The sequence below is a fragment of the Myripristis murdjan genome, chromosome 17 (assembly GCF_902150065.1).
Source record: "Myripristis murdjan chromosome 17, fMyrMur1.1, whole genome shotgun sequence".
In the NCBI taxonomy this organism is placed as follows: Eukaryota; Metazoa; Chordata; class Actinopteri; order Holocentriformes; family Holocentridae; genus Myripristis; species Myripristis murdjan.
The window spans coordinates 29,362,710-29,381,545 of NC_043996.1; the positions used below are offsets into that span (position 1 = coordinate 29,362,710).

The 18,836-nt window shown below is 44.3% G+C and overlaps 1 protein-coding gene across 1 annotated transcript in view; it reads left to right on the plus strand.

Annotated features, from left to right (window-relative positions):
• Nucleotides 1-18,836, plus strand: part of LOC115374602 (receptor-type tyrosine-protein phosphatase N2-like) — a 274,717-nt gene that overhangs the window by 72,644 nt on the left and 183,237 nt on the right. Inside the window, exons 5-10 of the mRNA XM_030073582.1 lie at nt 1,349-1,493; nt 3,815-4,211; nt 4,679-5,011; nt 5,564-5,610; nt 7,220-7,593; nt 15,028-15,114. Of these exons, the coding sequence (XP_029929442.1) occupies nt 1,349-1,493; nt 3,815-4,211; nt 4,679-5,011; nt 5,564-5,610; nt 7,220-7,593; nt 15,028-15,114 (1,383 nt within the window). The remainder of the gene's footprint in view (nt 1-1,348; nt 1,494-3,814; nt 4,212-4,678; nt 5,012-5,563; nt 5,611-7,219; nt 7,594-15,027; nt 15,115-18,836) is intronic.

Genomic DNA, 18,836 nt, shown 5'->3' on the forward strand with positions numbered 1-18,836 from the left:
AGTCGGTCATAAACCTAAACGGGGAGCACAAGATTCCAGGGATTAGACGATTTGATGATTGGATTTGACCAGCATTCCTCCTGCGTAGGACGAAAAAAAAAAAAAGCTTTCTAGAGCTTCATGTAACAATGTGCACTGCTGTGCCGTAAGTGGATTAATAAAATATGAGAAATTCTCCTCCTGAACTTTTGACAGGAACGTCAGTAATGTGGAGGTGAAATGACATAATGACATAATGAGGATAAAGTGCAGCACGTCGAGTTTGATTTGAGAGAACAGATTTAGATATTCCAATATCTCAGGCACCGCAATTATTTTGACAGGGACAAAGTATATTTAATGTTTTTTCTTTATAGTATATGCGCAGTATTCATGCCTTGCAGTGACTTGTTGAAGAGGAATTATCTGTGTCCATGCTTTGCTTAAAGCGCTCACTTTGAGTGTGAAGGGAACACAAATCCACGAAAAAAGCAACAAAAACAGCCTGAAAAGTTCATTTTGACTAAATAATTAATTTGTCTGTGAACTTGTTCAAGTACATAACCTACTAGTTAGACATTAAAGCAGACTGGTCATACATTTCTATACTTGGTATACATTAACATTGGTATTTTAATTAATCTAGTACATTCAGTCTCGCAAAAAAGTATTTCACCAGAATGATATTCCTGCACTGCATAATCCTTGCTGTTGTAGTCTATATACAAAAACAACAACAACAACAACAACAACAACGACAAAAGCTATTTGTATATGTGGTTGCATAGGTTCACAAATGTGTTGAAGTTATTTTTCAGGCTGGTTTTGTCGGCCTCCTTCCAAACATTACAAATTTGTTAAAGTAACTTGTGACCTTGTTTGATCATGGGGTTACATGATATTAAAGTGCCAGTAACTCATCTGTTTGCTTTGATGTCTTTAGCTCTGCTGCTCCCATCGGTGGGTTCATCACTACAAATGCATGTTGTTTGGTTCAAACACACAGAACTTTATATTGAAATCTAGTGGAGATCCAAAGGTTTCCAAAGATCCCAAACATGAGCTGCTGAATTCCAGGGAAATGTGAATAAAATGATGCACAGGACATGGAGATCTTTTCTATTTTAATGTGATACAGCAGCCATAGCAACGGCATCTTGGCTTTGAATATTTGACTCAGTATCAGTGTGATGGAGCTTCTGTGAAGCACTGCAGCCAACAGAGACACAACATGGATGTGCCACTGTTTTGCAATATGGGGGGAAAAAAAAAATCTTCAACTTTGAAGCTACTCAGGGGGAAACTCCAGGTACACTCAGAGCTCACGGGGTTAATTTCTGTCTTTTTCCTTCCTCTGTGTCTCCTGCAGACCTGTAGCTGAAGCGATGGACCCAGCGGACCAGAGGGTGAAGCCGGTGGAGGTGGAGCTCAACAGAAACCTCCAGGCGTACCTCCAGCGCCTGGGCCTCCTCCCCAAGACGCCCCCTCCCGCCGGCCTGAACACCCCCAGCAAGGTGAGGCTTTCTCTGGGTAGCTTCTGAGCCTCGCCTGGGTCTGTGTGGTTCTCTGTTCCATGCCCCCGGTTGGGGATTTGTTTTCTCTTCCACGTTTGCTTATTCCAGGAAGGTAAAACTCCTGCAACAAAACAGCAGAAATAACACACTTTAGCTCCCGCTGCTGCCTGCCTCAGCTTTAGAGGGAGGAAGAGCAGGTGGGGCATTTGTTTTCACCCCGCCGTCTGCATAAAACCATGCACGCAAACACACACACACACACACACAGACACCTGCCACACAAGTGCACATGCGTGTACATGCCCAGACACACACACACACACACGTACACACCTGCACGACGGGGCATCCAGTGCCATCTTTCGTTGTCAGCCCGCTCCCCGCTTTGTGAATCGCTCTCGCTGCTCCATTGTAACTGATGGCTTCTCCCAGCGTGACCGTCATGAGAGAAATAATACCAGCTGAGAGTTCAGGAGTTCACCTCCCTAATTAATAACTCTCCGCGTGATTGGCTCTCCGTCATGTCCGTCACGCGGCGAGAGGGCAGCAGAGTGCGGCTGAATGGGAGAGGCCTTTTCTCCCGCTGGGGGATTGTGCTGAAGACGAACAGGCTGGGATGATGTGGAGCCTGCAGGCGTAGCTCCAGGCTCCTGGCCCTTTTTCATCCAGGTTCATGTGTTCTGTGGGGAGGGAGGGAGAGAGGGGGGAGAGGAGAGGGAGGGGCGGGGAGGGGGCGCGAGGGCACATGTGGTGTAAACTGATAACTGCATCAACAGTGTCAAGTGCATGAATAAAGACACTGGGGCTGCACCGAGAGGTTGGGCAGAGGGTTTCTGGCACTGGCAGTGACAAATATCAGCAGGGGCCTCAGCCACACAAATCATAAAGAAGCATAATCACCGCGAGGAGGACCAATGTGAAGTCTTAACTGCTTACATTTGTATTGTTATGATAATTTTGCCGTTACTGAGCACTGTGCACTATAAAAAAATACCTGTTCTAAAAAGACAGTTAGCCTCATCTGCAATGTTAAAATCGTCTTCAGACAAGGTAGAAAATACCTTCTTGAGTCAAGTGACATTTTCTTGATCCTGTTGGGTTGATCTGCTTTATTCTGCCTTGTTTAGTGAAGTTTAGTTTAGTGAAATCGCACAGGAAACAAGTGGGATTATCTCATCCCACAGCCAGATTTAATTTACCAAGCTTTTTGAGTATGAGAGTAAATGATCTAATATGGAGATTATTCGAGAAAATTCTGTTAATTTTGCCAGATAAAATGGGTGCACACATCTTTTGACCCTTAGTAAATTGAAGTCAACACATTACAAGACAGTTACATGGCACAGGACTGACACACAGGGCTAAAACATATCAGAAGCGTAGATACGGTGCAGAGAAGATGTGATGTAAAACAGCAGAGTAAACACAAACGGCTCAGGCAGGACGAGTGTGTGTTTAGCTGAGCACCAGGCTCTTTCGCATCAGCGCCGTGCTTCGCATTTATGCAGGAGCACACATTCACTCCTGTAACGGTGAAATCACAGTTTTCCACAGATGCCGACTGAGCAGCTCTGAACTTTTGGGGCTTAAACGCCTCATCGGAAGCTGCTGAGCGGCAGGGCAGTGTGGTAGATTCACTTTCCCTGCCAAGGTTTTCTCGCTAGTCAAGGTATAAAAGTTATTGACCTTCCACTTCAGTAACAACAAAGCATTTGTGCCGCATTTTTCACAGTTACAAAGAGTTTTATGGTCAAGAAAGTAAAGTAAATCAGGAAACAAGACCGCTAGAGATGAATGTTAAATGACAACAACAGGAAAGCAATAACCTTTAGCTCCTTCTGCTGTGTCATTTTCATGATCCTGGTGGGCTGATCTACCTTATTTTGACTTGTCTCAACATATTTAACCTTGTTCCCAGAGAGAAAAATCCTGAAACTGCACTGAGAGCAAGTGAGATTATTTCATCCTACGGGCAGATGTCTGAAAAGAAACTATTTTAACACTGAGAATGAGCCCAGTGACTTGTTAAGATGGAGATTTTTTGCAACGTTAACCTTTATGTCCATCACTGATCCTGTTTTTCTTGGCCAGGCCACACTTGCAAAAGAGATCTTGTATTTCAGTGACGCTTGCCTGGTTAGAATAATGGTTGAAATAAAAATCGAATGAGTAGAAAATAACCACAGGGTCACAATAATGAGTTGATTGAACAGAATAATCATGCATAGGTCTCTCGCTCTCTCTCATTGCGGTCAGAATTTCTAAACTGTTATTTGAAACAAACTCTGTGTGAATATAGATGGATTTACTTGTTTTTTCAGAGTGACCGTCAGTTCCAGTCAGGCATCCCTGCAGACTACTACCGCTCCAAAGCCCAGGGTGGAGTTCAGAAGTCGTCCACATCCAGCTTCTCTCCTCTGTCCTCTCTGCAGCCTCTGCAGAAGGAGAGAGTCCCAGCAGCCACCCAGCTCCTCGGTGCCCAGGCCGAGGGCGAGCTCCTCATGGCCGCCCTGAGGCAGTACCTCTCTGGGCAGCTGTCCCTGCAAGGTGAGGCGGGCAACCCCGAGGACCAGGAGGCCCCCTCCTCCCGCCTCAGGCCCTTCTACAGCAATGCAATAGAAAACTCTGGACTGAAGAAAGAAACCTCAAAGCCCAGGCTTCTCAGGTTGGGAGGAAGTAAAGTGTCTTCAGTCAAGGATCCACTCACCTCAGTGGATGGTACGTGTTTAAAGGCACTATGTGTTGCATTTTAATGTGTATTAACTGAAAAAAAAAACTGTAACCAAAGATTCTTTCATTAAAATTTCTTTTCAATTGTACGTGGCAGCTTTGTGAATCTTTGGCTTTACAGCTATACAGGTGATTTGATTTGAGAATAATTTTTATTTTTTTGGACATTCCCATTTCCATTCAATTCTATGAACCAATGAACTGATTCAACTGAGTGACCTTTTGACTTTGAAAAACAGCACACTGTGCTACTTCTTTGCCTTTATCATATATAACTCTTCAATCATTTTGACTTGTTGGCCTTACCATTCATGTAAAATAAGAGTTCAAGGTGTTAAAGTCGCAATCACTTTATTTGCCAAGTCTAATAAACGTGCACAACTTCCCTTTGAAATAGTTGTAGTGACAAATAGCGCACTTCTCTAATGTCTGCTTTACTGCTCTCTCCTCTCCAGAGAGATTTATCCAGAAAGTTCTGCAGAACGTTGGCAGGCAGCATGTTGACATGGACGACCTGACGCCTCAGGACCTGGACCAGCTGTCCAGCCTGATCGCCGACGCTCTGCAGGTAGTAGACCAGGGCGAGAACACAGGCCTGACCCGGGACAGACCCGGGCCGAGAGACCTGCAGGGTGAGCTGAGGGAGGAGCAGCAGGAGGACGAGGAGGAGGATGTGGGGAAGGAGGAACGTGTCAGAGATGAAGAGGAAGAGGAAGAGAAAAAGGTGGAGAGTGCTCCGACAGTGAAGGCACAGGAGAGCGCTCCCATGGCGCAGGCAGAGCTTCAAGGTAGATACTGGTTTCCATTGCTTTTCACTGTTAAGATACTGACCACAAACTGAAACGAAAATACTGAGGTGAGATGAAAAACAAACAAACAATGAAACCCCGAGACTCATGTAGCTCAGTGTGTAAAGCAAGGCATTAATGTTGTTGGGGTTAGGGGTTCACTTCCCACCGGGACCGTCACAAATAACTAATGTTTGCACTTCTGGTACTGTTTGATGAAAGCATCCATCAAATGGCTTATAAAGGCCACAGAAATAGTAATATAATGAATCAAATGACAAATTGTGGCCAGGCCTGATTAACAGCAAAAGTCAAGACACACCAAAGTTTTTAATTCTGATTGTCTAATACTTTTTCAACCAACAAATGTTATGTTGATCAAACTTCAAGCAACATGTGTTCAGCATTTTAAAAGAAGAACTGCAGATTAAACATGCTTTTTTACCTATAAGAAATATGTAGTGGTAGTTTTAGTACTATGTGATTATTCGTCATTTTGTTTGTTTGTTTGTTTTCTTTCTGATGACACATTTGCACTTGTTCTTCCAACAGAGCGCCATGTGGACGCTGAGGCAGAGCAGCCCAACGCAAAAGACAAGGTAGGCTTTCAAGTTTGGTGGAGAAAAAAACAACAACTGCTAAATGTCAGAGGTAAAACTGGCATTCTGAAAAATGAGGTAATATGCTGCACAAGGGAGGAACTGAACTCTGGGCCCACAGTTTTCAAGAGAATTTTTTTAGGTGTTTGATATCGCCTATAAAGGTGAAGATGATGAACATTGTCTCTGCTGAACAGATTTCACTAAGTGCTCAGGGAGTCTGGTAGAAACTTTGAGTTCTAGAAAGTTTCAGCACAGAGAAATACTGATTTTACAGTACTGTTATTGTTGCACCGAAAATAGGTCATTGTGCAATACATTTAGAACATTTTAGGACTATTGCACGTAGCTTTTTTTAATGCAACTTTATTATTGCAATGATTTTCATACTTTGACAAGAGGGGCAATAGTTTCTACTTAACGTAGAAGTTTAGTTATTTTGCTGGATTATCATAATGAACGTGCTATTCTTGACTAATATTAGTAATGCTTTTTCAGTCCCTGCACATAAATGACCTTAATAATACTACTATGGATATCACTGGTCAAAGGCAAAGTTACAGAGTGTGTAAGGAATTTGTAGAATTGAAGGGTCTTTCCCATCATGGACTGAATTCTGCATAGCACAGGAAAACCTTAAAACCAGTTTGAAACTGACAGAAATCCAGTGAAAAGACTCCAAGACTGGGGTTGGATTGTATTTCTTAGTTGAGGTTAAAATCCTCATTGCACAGTAGGTGTTGTTGATACCACATATTTGCGTCATTTTGGGAAATCAGGACCTAAAAATGTCATTTGTAAAAGCTCAGAACAATCTCCAAAGCTGTCTTAATATGAAGTTTGACCATGCTGTCACATCATGAGAGGGAAACTGTTGGGTTGATCAGGAACTTGGCCACCTCCTGCACATCACTGCGTCACTGCAGAGCTAGGGTAGGGATTCGGTCGGCTTGCTCAAGGACACTCCAACAGTTTGAACATGAGTCTGCTCTCTCGTCACACTCTGGCATCCTGCTGTCCCCCCAAAAACACATTGAATGTGTACAGAAGTTAGACTTTTCAGCACTATCAGACAGAGCAAGTTCACTGGAAGTAAGTTCCTGGCTTTGGTGACTATTGCGACACCGGCTTTTGGGCCTTGACAAGACGAGCAATTACCCCCACTGAGGCGAGCAGCAGTGGAATAATAAGACATTCCATTATATTCAGAATAGGCACTGACAGGTTGGCTGCTGTTTGATACAAGGCAATTATTTCCTTGTGTTTGAAGCTGTAGATCGCCAACACACTGACGTTACCAACGAGAAACCCATGACAAGTCCACTTTCAACCGATAGACAAAAGATCTTGATTGAACAATTAATCACTACTAAAGTCCAACGTCTTTATATGCCATTATAAAGGTTTACAATTGAAAGTGTCTTGGAGGCTAATTACTTGCTGGTAGTTGAGCACTTTAAATTTGTATAATTTGTCATGAAATCACCATGTCTGGAATAACCTGCTGGTGATCTTGATCAGTAGCTCACGTTGCCAGTCGGAGAACACTAGCATTATGCTCAATGGTTTCTATAAAACCACAAGGGTAATGTCTTCACGTCCTCCTCAGGCTACAAGTGGCAACCTGTTCACCAAACTCCTAGCGTACCTGGACAAAACCACCTTCGCCGACTCCCCGACGCCGAGGAACCAGGGCGCAGTGGATGCTGAGGCGCAGAGAGGCCGACGGGTGGGACTGGAGAACGTCCGGAGTCGGACCAGCCAGGCCGAAGTGACGGTCCAGAAGAAGGACGCCACCCAGTCCGTGGAGGAGGTGTCGGAGGTGGCCGGCTGGATCAAAGAGGTGGCGCCCCCTCCTGCCGCGGTGGTGTACGAGGAGACCCACAAGAAGCCCATGCATGTTCCTGAGCTTCAGCTGGACGTCAAAGCCAGCAAGAAGAAGCCTGAGGACGACGTCTTCGGATACGTCATCACCGATACTGAGTGAGTATTTGGTTAAGTTCAAAAATTACGTATGCTGATACATCATTTGTTGTGCTGTCCCGACCAGCAGTCTCTCTGGGGGCTTTGATATAACTTTACCATTCTTGTCAAATGTGCCAGCATTTTTTAAATGGTTAGATAGGGCTGGGCTGTATATCAGTATTATACTGATATCATGATAGAGGACTAGATATTTCAATTATCATGACATGGCTTAAGGGTTGTCTTTACCTGGTTTTAAAGGCTGCATTATAGCAAAGGAATGCTATATTCTTAACTGTTGGACATGTTCTATTATGTGCCTCTACCTGCTTGGTCATTATGGCCACATCACTAATGACTGTTTATCAAAAATCACTTTTCCTAAATATTTAACAATCATCATGACAGTATCGTCACAAAATCGATATCTCGGTCAAAAGTTATTGTGATGTTTGATTTTGAACATATCGCTGAGCCCTGTGGTTAGATCAATAGGCTAACGGGACATTGAGTCATCATGGGCATCTGAAAGTCAGAGGCTGGGTGGGACCTGTCTCACATCATGCCCCGTCTTTCTCTCTCCTCCTGAGAGACTCTTAGGAACCTGCATTACAACCAGCTGCTGAATCTGTCTTCATTTTAGATCGACAGTGGCTAGTTTAGAGGTTTCTCGGGAGTTTCTAGTCGCACTGAACGCCTGCAATTTGCATGAAGTAGCCTAGAACCTCAACTTTATGCAAATGAGGAGACGGCAACATGACACCCCGTCTCTTTTAAACACAATTCTACCAGAATGCATTGCAGAGCTGCTTGCACAGACAACGAATGTGGAGCTTGGACCGAGCATGAAATGACACTGAATGGATCTATAGGCACATTAGGCCTACCGCAGCTTTTTTTTTTTTTTTTTATGTACTTAGCCATCGTTTGCACACAGATAACTGTTTATTGGAGCTCCATGATGGCGTCACGTGTAGCCGAGAGCAGATCTGAGACAAAACTGAACTATACGTCATGTCTCGCATTGAATTTGGCTCTTGAGGATCTTTAAGCGTGTAGTAGTGATCGCAACAACAGCATCACTGCAGGTCCACAGTTAGAGCGATGGAGTATAATGCAAAGTTCTGACATTTTGACTCCGTGGCGGAGCTGAGGGCTGATAGCAGGAACCTCCTGGTGGTTTCACGGTTTCGCCTCCTCCAGCGGCCCGGAGGTGCGGAGGAGGACAGGGTGATTCATCACAGCTGGAGGAAAACACCTGCTACCCAGCACACACACACACACATGCACACACACACACATACATGGACCACACATATACTCAAGGACAGGTAGAAAAACACACACACATACACACACACACACACACACACGAACAGATGTAGACCCACATATGCATGGAAACAGAGAAAGTGCAAACACACACAAACCTCAGATGAATTATGTTCCGTATTTCCCAATGAAACAAATGGTGTTTTCTCATGTTTTTACTTGAACTGATAAATTCCTCGCTCCCTTCTTATGTAAGGCGTTTTTTTTTTTTTTTTTTTTTTTTTTTTTTTTTAAATCCTCCAGCTGAAAACTCGTAATGTACTTTCAGAGATGATTTATAAGTGTTTTCACCCAGCAACACTGATTAACACCAATAATTTCCAGGCCTGCTGTGTTCTTTTTATATATAGATTTTATGTGCTAATTGGCACATAAAGGAAGAAAAACACAAACTTTCACTGTTCATGAGAAAGTCTACATGAGAGCAGGTGCATCCTTGTGCTAATGTATCTTTCTTTTATAACTCCTGATGTAAGTAATTAACTTTTTTTTTTTTTTCGAGGGAAGGTTTACCTGTAATCGCTGTTTACTTGATATACTTCATCAGTAATTATGTGCACAGACGTACAGAACTTCCTATAAGAGCGTTCCTGTATCATGTGTGATAATTTTGTTAAAGGTCATCACACTCACACTTCCATTTTCATTTGTACCATTTTTGTACCAATGCAAAAAATATACAAAGCACTATTACACAAAACCCTCTTTTTCAAAACAATTTTTTTTCCCAAAGTGGTCACAATGGATTGGTGGTCGATGGATTTGTGAAGCCTTTATTCTGGTGCTGATGACATTTTCTGAATGCTTTCAATGACAAACGCACCGCAGTGTTTGTTCTGAGAAGGCTTAGTGCCGTCGTGTGAGGACTTCATGTCTTTCATTCTGTTCTCAGCAGGATTTTGAATGGGGAAAAAGTCTTCCTGGTGGTGTTCTCTGTCTCTGATTTTGCCACTGAGGACTTTGGAGACGGCGGTATCCAGCATCTTCCTCACTTCGCTTCCTCTTCGAGAACCTCCGAGCCTCCAGGCGTGTCTTTCTGCATCGTTTCTGGACTTTGCAGTGGCTGGAGAATCCCAGAGGGCAGAGGATGCTCCTTCCTCCAAAGAGATGATCCTTCGTAGAAAACTCTTTACTTTTGTCCAGAAATCACCTCCTGGAGGGTTTCCGTCTCCATCGGACAGGATTCAGATTTGTGACCGGCAGGCTTTAGGAGGAGATGGAGAACCGGGGCTGGAGGCTGACGCACATGGAGGCAGCTCCGTAATTATTGTCCTGTTTTTGGCTTCGTGTTGCATTAGAATCCAGATCATGCTTTCCACTTGAAGTCCTCCACGTCTTCATGATCCGACGGTGCTGCTGGTATCGTTCAGGTCCACGCTAAACCAAGGAATAGCGCTCTGTTTGGGAAGGGAACTGTGTGTCGTAAACCACTCCTCAGCTTCTGAACCCCTTCTTCTTCTTTTTTTTTTTTTTCATTTTTATCATTTTATTCATGAAGTCTGGTTAGAAGCTCATGTTTTTGCTCGTTTGTTAGGACATGTTTGCATTTAGCTTGGACCACGACTCCTTCAATGGCTGGGATTCCTTGGGAGTGGGAAGAGAGAGAGAGCACTGGGGATCTAGACTGGATCTCAGTGGTTTGTGGTGGTAACTCCAGCGGTGTCGGAGCTGCTCTCAGGATCTGTGGAGGAGGGGGAGGGATCAGCGACGCCACATCTGAGGCCGCCGCCGCCGCTGCTCCGGGCTGATGACGTGTCTCCGCTCTGGGCCTCGGCGCGAGGAGACGCTTAACGAATTCTGTTCTTGACCCGGTTACTCGAGTAACCTGGTTTCGGGTGGATGCGCGTGTCGCCGTCATAACTGGGTTAGAAGAACTCGGTGAAGGTCGTTCTCCTAATACGAGACACCCAGTTAATATGGCGGCGCTCCTCTGGCGCTAAATGGGTCACTGTGGCAGGAAAACATCTCCCTCCTCTCACTTCTGATTTTGTTCATTCTCAGCCGACCTGAAATGATGCGCTTTACGTTTCCGTTTACGTACAGACGCAGAGGAGAGCGCCACCTGCATAAACTCAGGCTCAGATCAACAGAAAATACACCGTTTGATTGACAGGTGACGTCTGGAAAGCGCGGTGCAGAAAAGCCCTGGATTACCACGTTACCTAGAGAAACAGATCAAAACGGAGATTGCGGCGGAGTTAAATGAATCAAAGAGGAAAAGCTGGTTTCCCCTGAGTCTTCTTTCGCCACCAGAGTCATCGGAGGTGATGGCTCGTACTGAGGAGGACGACGCCGCGTGCCGCCTCTGCTGGGAGGAAGAGTCTCGTTTGAATTCGGCGAAGGAGCCGAGCCGAGGTCGGACAACACCCCGGCTCACAGGAGGAGATGGGAAATAATTAGCATTGAGCATTGTATTGAGCTTCAAACACAATCCCACTCGTATTGACAGGCTCCCAATGCACCCATGCACACCCACACGCACACACACACACACATCCCTGCACATGCACTCGCTCAGTACCACATTCTCGCTTTGCATGCATGGGGACGATTTTCTCTTCTCTTGTTATTCTTGTATTTTTGTGCCGTTCTCCTTCATGAGGAGTTTTGAGATCTGCGTCACGTTTTGGACCTCTTATCTCTGTGCTGTCTTTGTGTCACCCGCACAGATTTTATGTCTTTACTTCTTTCCAATTTTACCGTTCGCATTTACAAACAAATGAGACATAAACCAGCTGTCAGGTAAAACTAAAACTAAGATGAAAGTAAGTGCTATTAAAGAGCAAAGAGAGTTAGTTTTACTTTCTCTTCCCCTTATTATCTTTGCAGAGTTTTGTGCAAGTGCAAGTGAAACGACAGAATATGTAAAACAAAACAGAAAGAGGGAAATAAAATAAAGATCATATTAACAGACAAACGGACGGTCAGATGGCAGTACAGGACAAGCAAAACAAATTTACCAATGTAAACCTAAATACAGTGAATAAAAAAACCTTTTAAAAAAATGATGTGAAAGGAAGTTAGTAGGAAGTAGTTACTAAAGGAGAGCATCCACACACACACACACACACACACCTCAGTATTCCTCTCTCCACTGGACTGCACCTGCTGCCCCTACCTTTTACCTCTATACCCTTTTATTCCCATAGATCTCTAAAGACCACACACACACACACACACACACACACAGCATGTGACAGGAATGTACCGTGAGGTGAAGGATGAAGATCTTCCTGCGTGTTGACGGGGCCGAGGGGACGGCTCTGCTGGGAGCTTCTGTAAAGTCTGATGAACTCTGTCCTTTTTTTTTTTTGTTATTTCTTCCTCTCTTCTTCTTTTCTTTTCTCTTTTCTCTTCTTCTCTCTCACTTCAGTCCACAGGGACGATGTCAAACGTTTTTTTTTTTTTTAAAGACTACAGAAACTGTCGGTGAGTTTAGTCCCGTGCGAGTCTGCTTACGTCTTCAGCTCCTGAGGAGGAAAAAAAAAACAAAAAAACACCTTGTCTGTTTTTTATGATAATCCGGTGCAAATCAAAACTTTTCATTTCTCTCTTCCCTTCTTTTACAGCTGACCTGTGACTTATTATCATTATTATTATTATTTTAAATCGTCCTTCAGTCAAGAAACATGGAGATAGGAGTGGGACTCTGTAGAGCGAGGGTTTGAATACCCCTTCAATGCAAAGTTTTGTTTTGCTAAATCATGAAGTCACAGCTTATGAAACTCGTATTATACGGCGCGACCTGGAGCACCTTCGAGAGTGTCATTGGCGATTTTATGACACAAAGTTCTCACAGAATATGAATCCCATCTGAATAGAGCTTAATATTTTTTTTTTTTTTGGCGTGAATGGAAGATGGGCTGTATTAGCCGAGCGTTTCACTATGGAACGGTACATTATGTTTACTTTTGAAGCCACTGAAAACGCAACAAAAAAAAAAGCAGTGAGTGCAGAATATTAAGTGGAACAGATTGAATAAATCAGGCTAAACAATGTGGACACTAGGTAACATTATGTTGCTGTTGTAAGGAAATGGGTTTAATTAGAAATAAATGAAACAAATGAACAGTTTTCTCAGTTTAGTTGATGAGACAAATGGTGTTTTCCTCTTCACACACACACACACAGCTCAAGAGTTTCACCAAAGAGTGTTTTTTTTTTTTAATTCAGGGTGGTATGTGTCTTTTATCTCCCAGTTATTTTGCACATTTCAATAAAGAAATAACCCTGGTCGATGTGTTCTTGCAACAAGTCGTTTATATCTTTCAAAAAGTGAGGTTTGTACTATGACTGTTCAAGGCCGGACGCCGAACATTAAATCAGCTGCACTTTTCATTCACCGGTGAAACTTTTTTTGTGGCTCAGCTCAAACCAAGGCAACGGGAGTGAAAAGAAAGTTCATCCGCCCATCTGCCATCCCGGCCTCCATCCTGTTTCTTTGTCGAGCTGCTGCCTGTTTTTTTTCTCCCCGGCTCACATGAAATTACAGTTTCTTTAAATCTGTATTTTTCGGCCGAAATTGTCGCGCTTTTAAGAATAAATACGACCTCACGTTGTGTCTCCGGCTCGCAGCACCGATCAGGTTTGATATTCTCTGTTTTCTTCTCAACAAGCTTAATAAAGTGACGGAGCAGTTTGATGGACCGATTATCTGTCTGTCTGTACGCTGCTGTGTTTTGAGGCCAAGTCCTGAGGATCTACACCTCCACCTGAAAGGCACGTCACCACGGAAACTGAAATTAATGAATCCTTTCAGTTCCTGTATCCGCCGCGCCCTTTTCCCATGGATCGCCTTCTCAGGATTGGATTAGGGATGCACCGATCCGACTTTTTCAGTTCCGATGCCGAAACCGATGCTGGGGCCTTACGTATCGGTCGACGCCCGATACCAATCCGATATCATTGTTGATTTTTAGAAGCTACAGACCTCAACGGCAGCGGCGGCTCCCTTTGATCTGTTCAGCTGCTGGAACTCCTCGTGGTCCTTCGCTTTAGGGTTAGGGCTAGGGTTTGTGGTTAGGGTTATGCTTTGTGGTTAGGGTTAGGGTTTGTGGTTAGGGTTATGCTTTGTGGTTAGGGCTAGGGTTTGTGGTCAGGGTTAGGGTTTGTGGTTAGGGTTAGGGTTTGTGGTTAGGGTTAGGGTTTGTGGTTAGGGTTAGGGTTTGTGGTGTTTCTGGAGGTGCTGGATTAAATTTGTGGTATTATATCTGGCAGTGCTACCAGCCACCACCCCTGGCAACATTCATTTTACATACTTTGCAACCTGCCGTCAAGCTGTTTGGCGTGCTAAGGGTGAAATACCTCCATATCGCAGAGCCTTTCGTTCGCTCCATGTTGCTTGTGTTTGAAACTCAACTCAATCAACTCTTGCGACGTAGCCCATGTTGCAAAGTTTTAAAGGAGAAGAATCGGTCTTACGGATCGGCTGCTTTTACGGACACCCGATCCAGGTAAAATGCTGATATCGGCGCCGATATCCAATGCTGATATAGGATCTGTGCATCCCTACATTGGATGGAACCGGATGTTTTCTTCTTGACTCGCATTGCCAGTTTTCGCGATGGAATAGAATCATAAAACACGTCGGACGCAGTGTGCACGGCTTCTATGCTTAACAATTTTTCTCAAATGACAAAAAATACGGACTTGGTGTGCCAAAGCTTTCACTGGGGTTTGGAGCTCGCGATACCGAGACGAGCTCAGTTCTCTGGTCCTGCAGGATTTTGACGTCCCCATTCTCAGCGTAGATACGTTTTTGGAAGGAGCTTTGCTATTCTGCGATTCGGACACTTCAACATTAGAAACTGTAGTGCATTTTGAGATCCCAAGAGGTTAAATAAAGGGTTAAATAAAAATTTAAATCTGCCAACACTGCTCTCAAAGGGAAATGTTACAGAAGCCGAGACGCAGCACTTTCATCTTTAAAAACTACTAGCTTGGCCTTTCCGGTGTTGAGATGCAATAACAGTCCACTTTGTTTGAGTGAGATGCATGTTTGCTTCTTCAGTCTGCAGAAATATGCATCAAAAAATAATTATGGTCCTCCATTGTTATGAATTCTCTTTCTCCACCTCCTTCCTAACCCCTCTCCCCCTCTCCCCCTCCCTGTGTCGGCAGTGTGCTGCAGTCAGACGATGGCATCCACCTGATGGAGATCCTGACTCGCCGGGCCAAAATCCAGATCTCTGATGTCACCAACTTCTTGTACGTACACTGTGGCTGCTTTTTTTTTTTTATTTGTTGCACTCAGACAGCAGAGCGAGGGTTTACCCATAACAGTCTTGATCAGTATTAAAAAGTAATCTATTACACATTACTCATCACTTTGCTTATGTACTCCCTGTGGAAAGTAACTTGTTACACTACTTGTTGCATCACTTTTGTGTTACTCCGCCTGAAATGCATTGCTGCCAGTTGTACAGTGTAATGTTAAAACTTACATCTGCCCACACACATCAGCATAAATCCCCTTCCTAATAAGGAGATCATACATAGAATATTTCTTTTATGCTCTTTCATGAAGTCATACCACAAACCCTGAAGAGCTGGGCCTTGGGTCTTTCAAACAGGCCAGTCGAAGTGGCACTGGCGAATGAAACTCACAGTAAAACTGAATCAGTATCCAGCCAGAGTTACAAGAGGTCAGGCGACTGTGGCACAAGCGAGCATGAAAGGCATGTGTTAATTAAATTTTTTTTTCCAATCCGCCCATTATGTGGATAATTGAAGAACTTACGTAATGCAAGTAATGAAACAATTGATTTATTAGTAACTGTAGTAACGTGATACATTACCGCATTACAGACGAACGTAATGTGGTGTGAAATTCACTTTTGCAGTTATTCCTGCCAGTTTGTTGATGCTGTTTTTTTTGTTTGTTTGTTTGTTTGTTTAATATGTGAATGATGAATTTTGACACGTGGGTCCTGCATTTTGATTAGAAACCTGAGCGTCCCTCCTCCCAGGCTTCACGCTCAATCTCTCCAACCCTGCTGGGTCAAATCTGAAGAACCTTTAGATGTGTTTGTACGGTGATATCCAGTACAGTGGTCCCTCGTTTATCGCGGGAGTTACGTTCTAAAAATAACCCGCAATAGGCGAAATCCGCGAAGTAGTCAGCTTTATTTTTTACAATCATTATAGATGTTTTAAGGCTGTAAAACCCCTCACTACACACTTTATACACTTTTCTCAGACAGGCATTAACATTTTCTCACTTTTCTCTCTTGTTTAAACTCAAAGTTCAAACCTTCGTAGAAAAATAAGTCCAGTAAAAAAAAAAAGCATGCAAAATTGCACTAAAAAAAATCCGCGAAACTGCGAGGCCGCGAAAGGTGAACCGCGTTACAGTGAGGGACAACTGTATTCACAAAATGACTGAAACTGATCGGCCCACCACAGCGCCACCAACAGGCCGAAAAGTCCTCAAGCTTCAGTGTGTCAGAGGCCAAACGTCATACATGCAAAAAAAAAAAAGTCTTATAATCCCAATTATTGCTAGATTTTGTGACTGTGGCTGCATTTTTGAGTGAAAATGTGCATGCATACACACACACACACGCTAACAGCAGTCCCAGTGGTGTGTTCAGCAGGTTAAAGGGTGTTTGATCGCGTGGCCCAGACACCGGACATGAAAACCCTTCGTGTTGGGATTCCAGCGGCACAGGTGGCTCAGTCCTCACAACCAGGAATACTCTGCAAGCCGAAAGGTCTTGGGACGTCTCCTCACGTCAGCAGCCACGCATATCTCCCGTTTACGTGCGCGGCAACAAACAGCCGTGTGGTTTTCCCCGGCACGTCGGAGTGAAGCTCTTCAGATTTTTTCCCGGCGGAGGCCGAGCGGCGTCTGTTCCTCCGCCGCTAAACCCCGACGTGTCAAATCAGAGCAGGCGAACCAGGGCGATCAAAAACCCGCAGATTTCCAGTGGCACAAGGCGCCGAAATCAGAAAGAGAAAGCAAAAGTGCCCTCGCAGAGTAGAAATCCAAGGACGCTGCCTTATTTTCATTCTGTCAACATTTTCGCTGCTCTAACGGGGGTTTGGGGGGAGGTGGGGCGGTGAGCGCTGCACGTTCGCGATATTGACATGGTGGAGTCGAGCCGCTGCTGACTGCAATCATTTATTAATGAGACTGAACTCTGTCTGAACTCTCTCTCTCTCCCTCTCTCTCTCTCTCTCTCTTTCCATTTCTCTCTTTCTTTTTTCTTTCTCTGTCTAAATCTTTAACAGTTTTTTGTCTCTCAATCTATCTCAATCTATTTCTGTCTGACTTTCTCTCTCTCTCTCTCTTTCTCTCTCTCGCTCCCTCTCTCTCTCTCTCCTCCCTCGCTCTCTCTCTCCAGAGTTGCTGTATTTTCTCCCCTACAGGTGACTTTGCTGTAGGTTGTGAACATTTTCAATGAGACGAGCTGCCACAGCAAAACAAGTGCTGCTGCAGTAGTTTGCACTTGAACACACTACTGGGATTTATGTGTGTGTGTGTGCGCGTGTGTGTGTGTGTGTGTGTGTGTGTGCATGTTCAAAATGCTCTGCATGCAGCTTTGTGTGTGCATACAGCAAATGTTTCACCCAAATGCACACACATACTTACTTAGTAGAAATCACCGGTGTACTTTGCAAACCTGCAAACCCCGACTTATGAAAGTGAAGGACGTTTTCTGTGCAGTTAGACACACATGGCCACACACACACACACACTTTTCAAACGTAACATCAATGCACGCCGCTCGATGTAACAGCGTTTCTAAATTGCGCGGAGGCCGATCACACCCGTTAAGTGGAACGTCACAACTTGTCGCCGCTGCTTTCTTCGCCTCCGGCCGTTTGCCAGGCACTTTTTCTTCAACTTTTTCTTCTTTTTTTTTTTTTTTCCCTGCCACTTTCTAATTACTTTCCTCCACGGCTGACACTGGGACCATTGTTATGCACTCGTTTATCAAAGCGCGTGCACCGTTTCCCTCAATAACTGTAGCCGTGCGTCTGCCATCGGCCATAATGGATTCCCGGGCCATGTAACACACAGCTGACAGGTGTGAAGAAAGGACGGCTTGTATCGCTGGTGTGTGTGTGTGTGTGTGTGTGACAGAGAAAGAGAGAGACAGAGACAGAGAGAGAGAATCAAACTTCACCTCATGCAAATGCAATAATTAGAGATTTTTTTCTTTCAAAGATTACACATCTATGTGAAGACATTGAAAGCCACAGTATCTGAAGACCAGAACACACCAGACCTCCTTGGTGAAACAAAGCTGGTCTGGGTGAATACTGGTTTCTGATTGGCTGGAGGGTGCAGAGAGTGGCCAGCTCTGGTGACACCCGGCGTCAAAAAGTCGTCGTGGCGGCTAAAGGCTCATTTATGCCCGGCGTTAAATACGGATATGGACAGAGCCTTCAGTTTGTACTCTGCGTTCATCTCATCTCTATTTCTGCATGTTTTCAGGAAGCTTGCAGATATGGACGAAACAGAGCAGAATCACAGGAAATCATGGGGCAGTGAGGCCGATAGTTCAAGCCACACCGAAGAAATGAAAAAAAAAACTGATAATAATAGAGAAGAGAATCCTCCGTCCTCCTGTTGCGATGTGTTTACTGACCTCACAGACCTGCTGTGTTTGTTGCTGTTAGAAACGTTTGACTCAGAGCTGCCCTCTAGTGGATTTATTGCTGAACATCCACGCCAACGTGAAGAACACATGGAAGTATGTGGGCAGTAACGGTTACATCGTTTGAAATGGACTTATTTATCTATTCATTTCCAAAGTAGTGTAACTGAGCCTGAGCCTGAAAAGAGGAGCGAGATAATCCCTGCGTCAATGGCGGGCGAGCGTCTCTCCCAGCTCGCTGCCTGTTCTAAACTAACATCTTCATCATCGTCTTTGTGATGTTGAAATGCACACAGGACGGCACCGCCCACTCTCAAAAAAAAA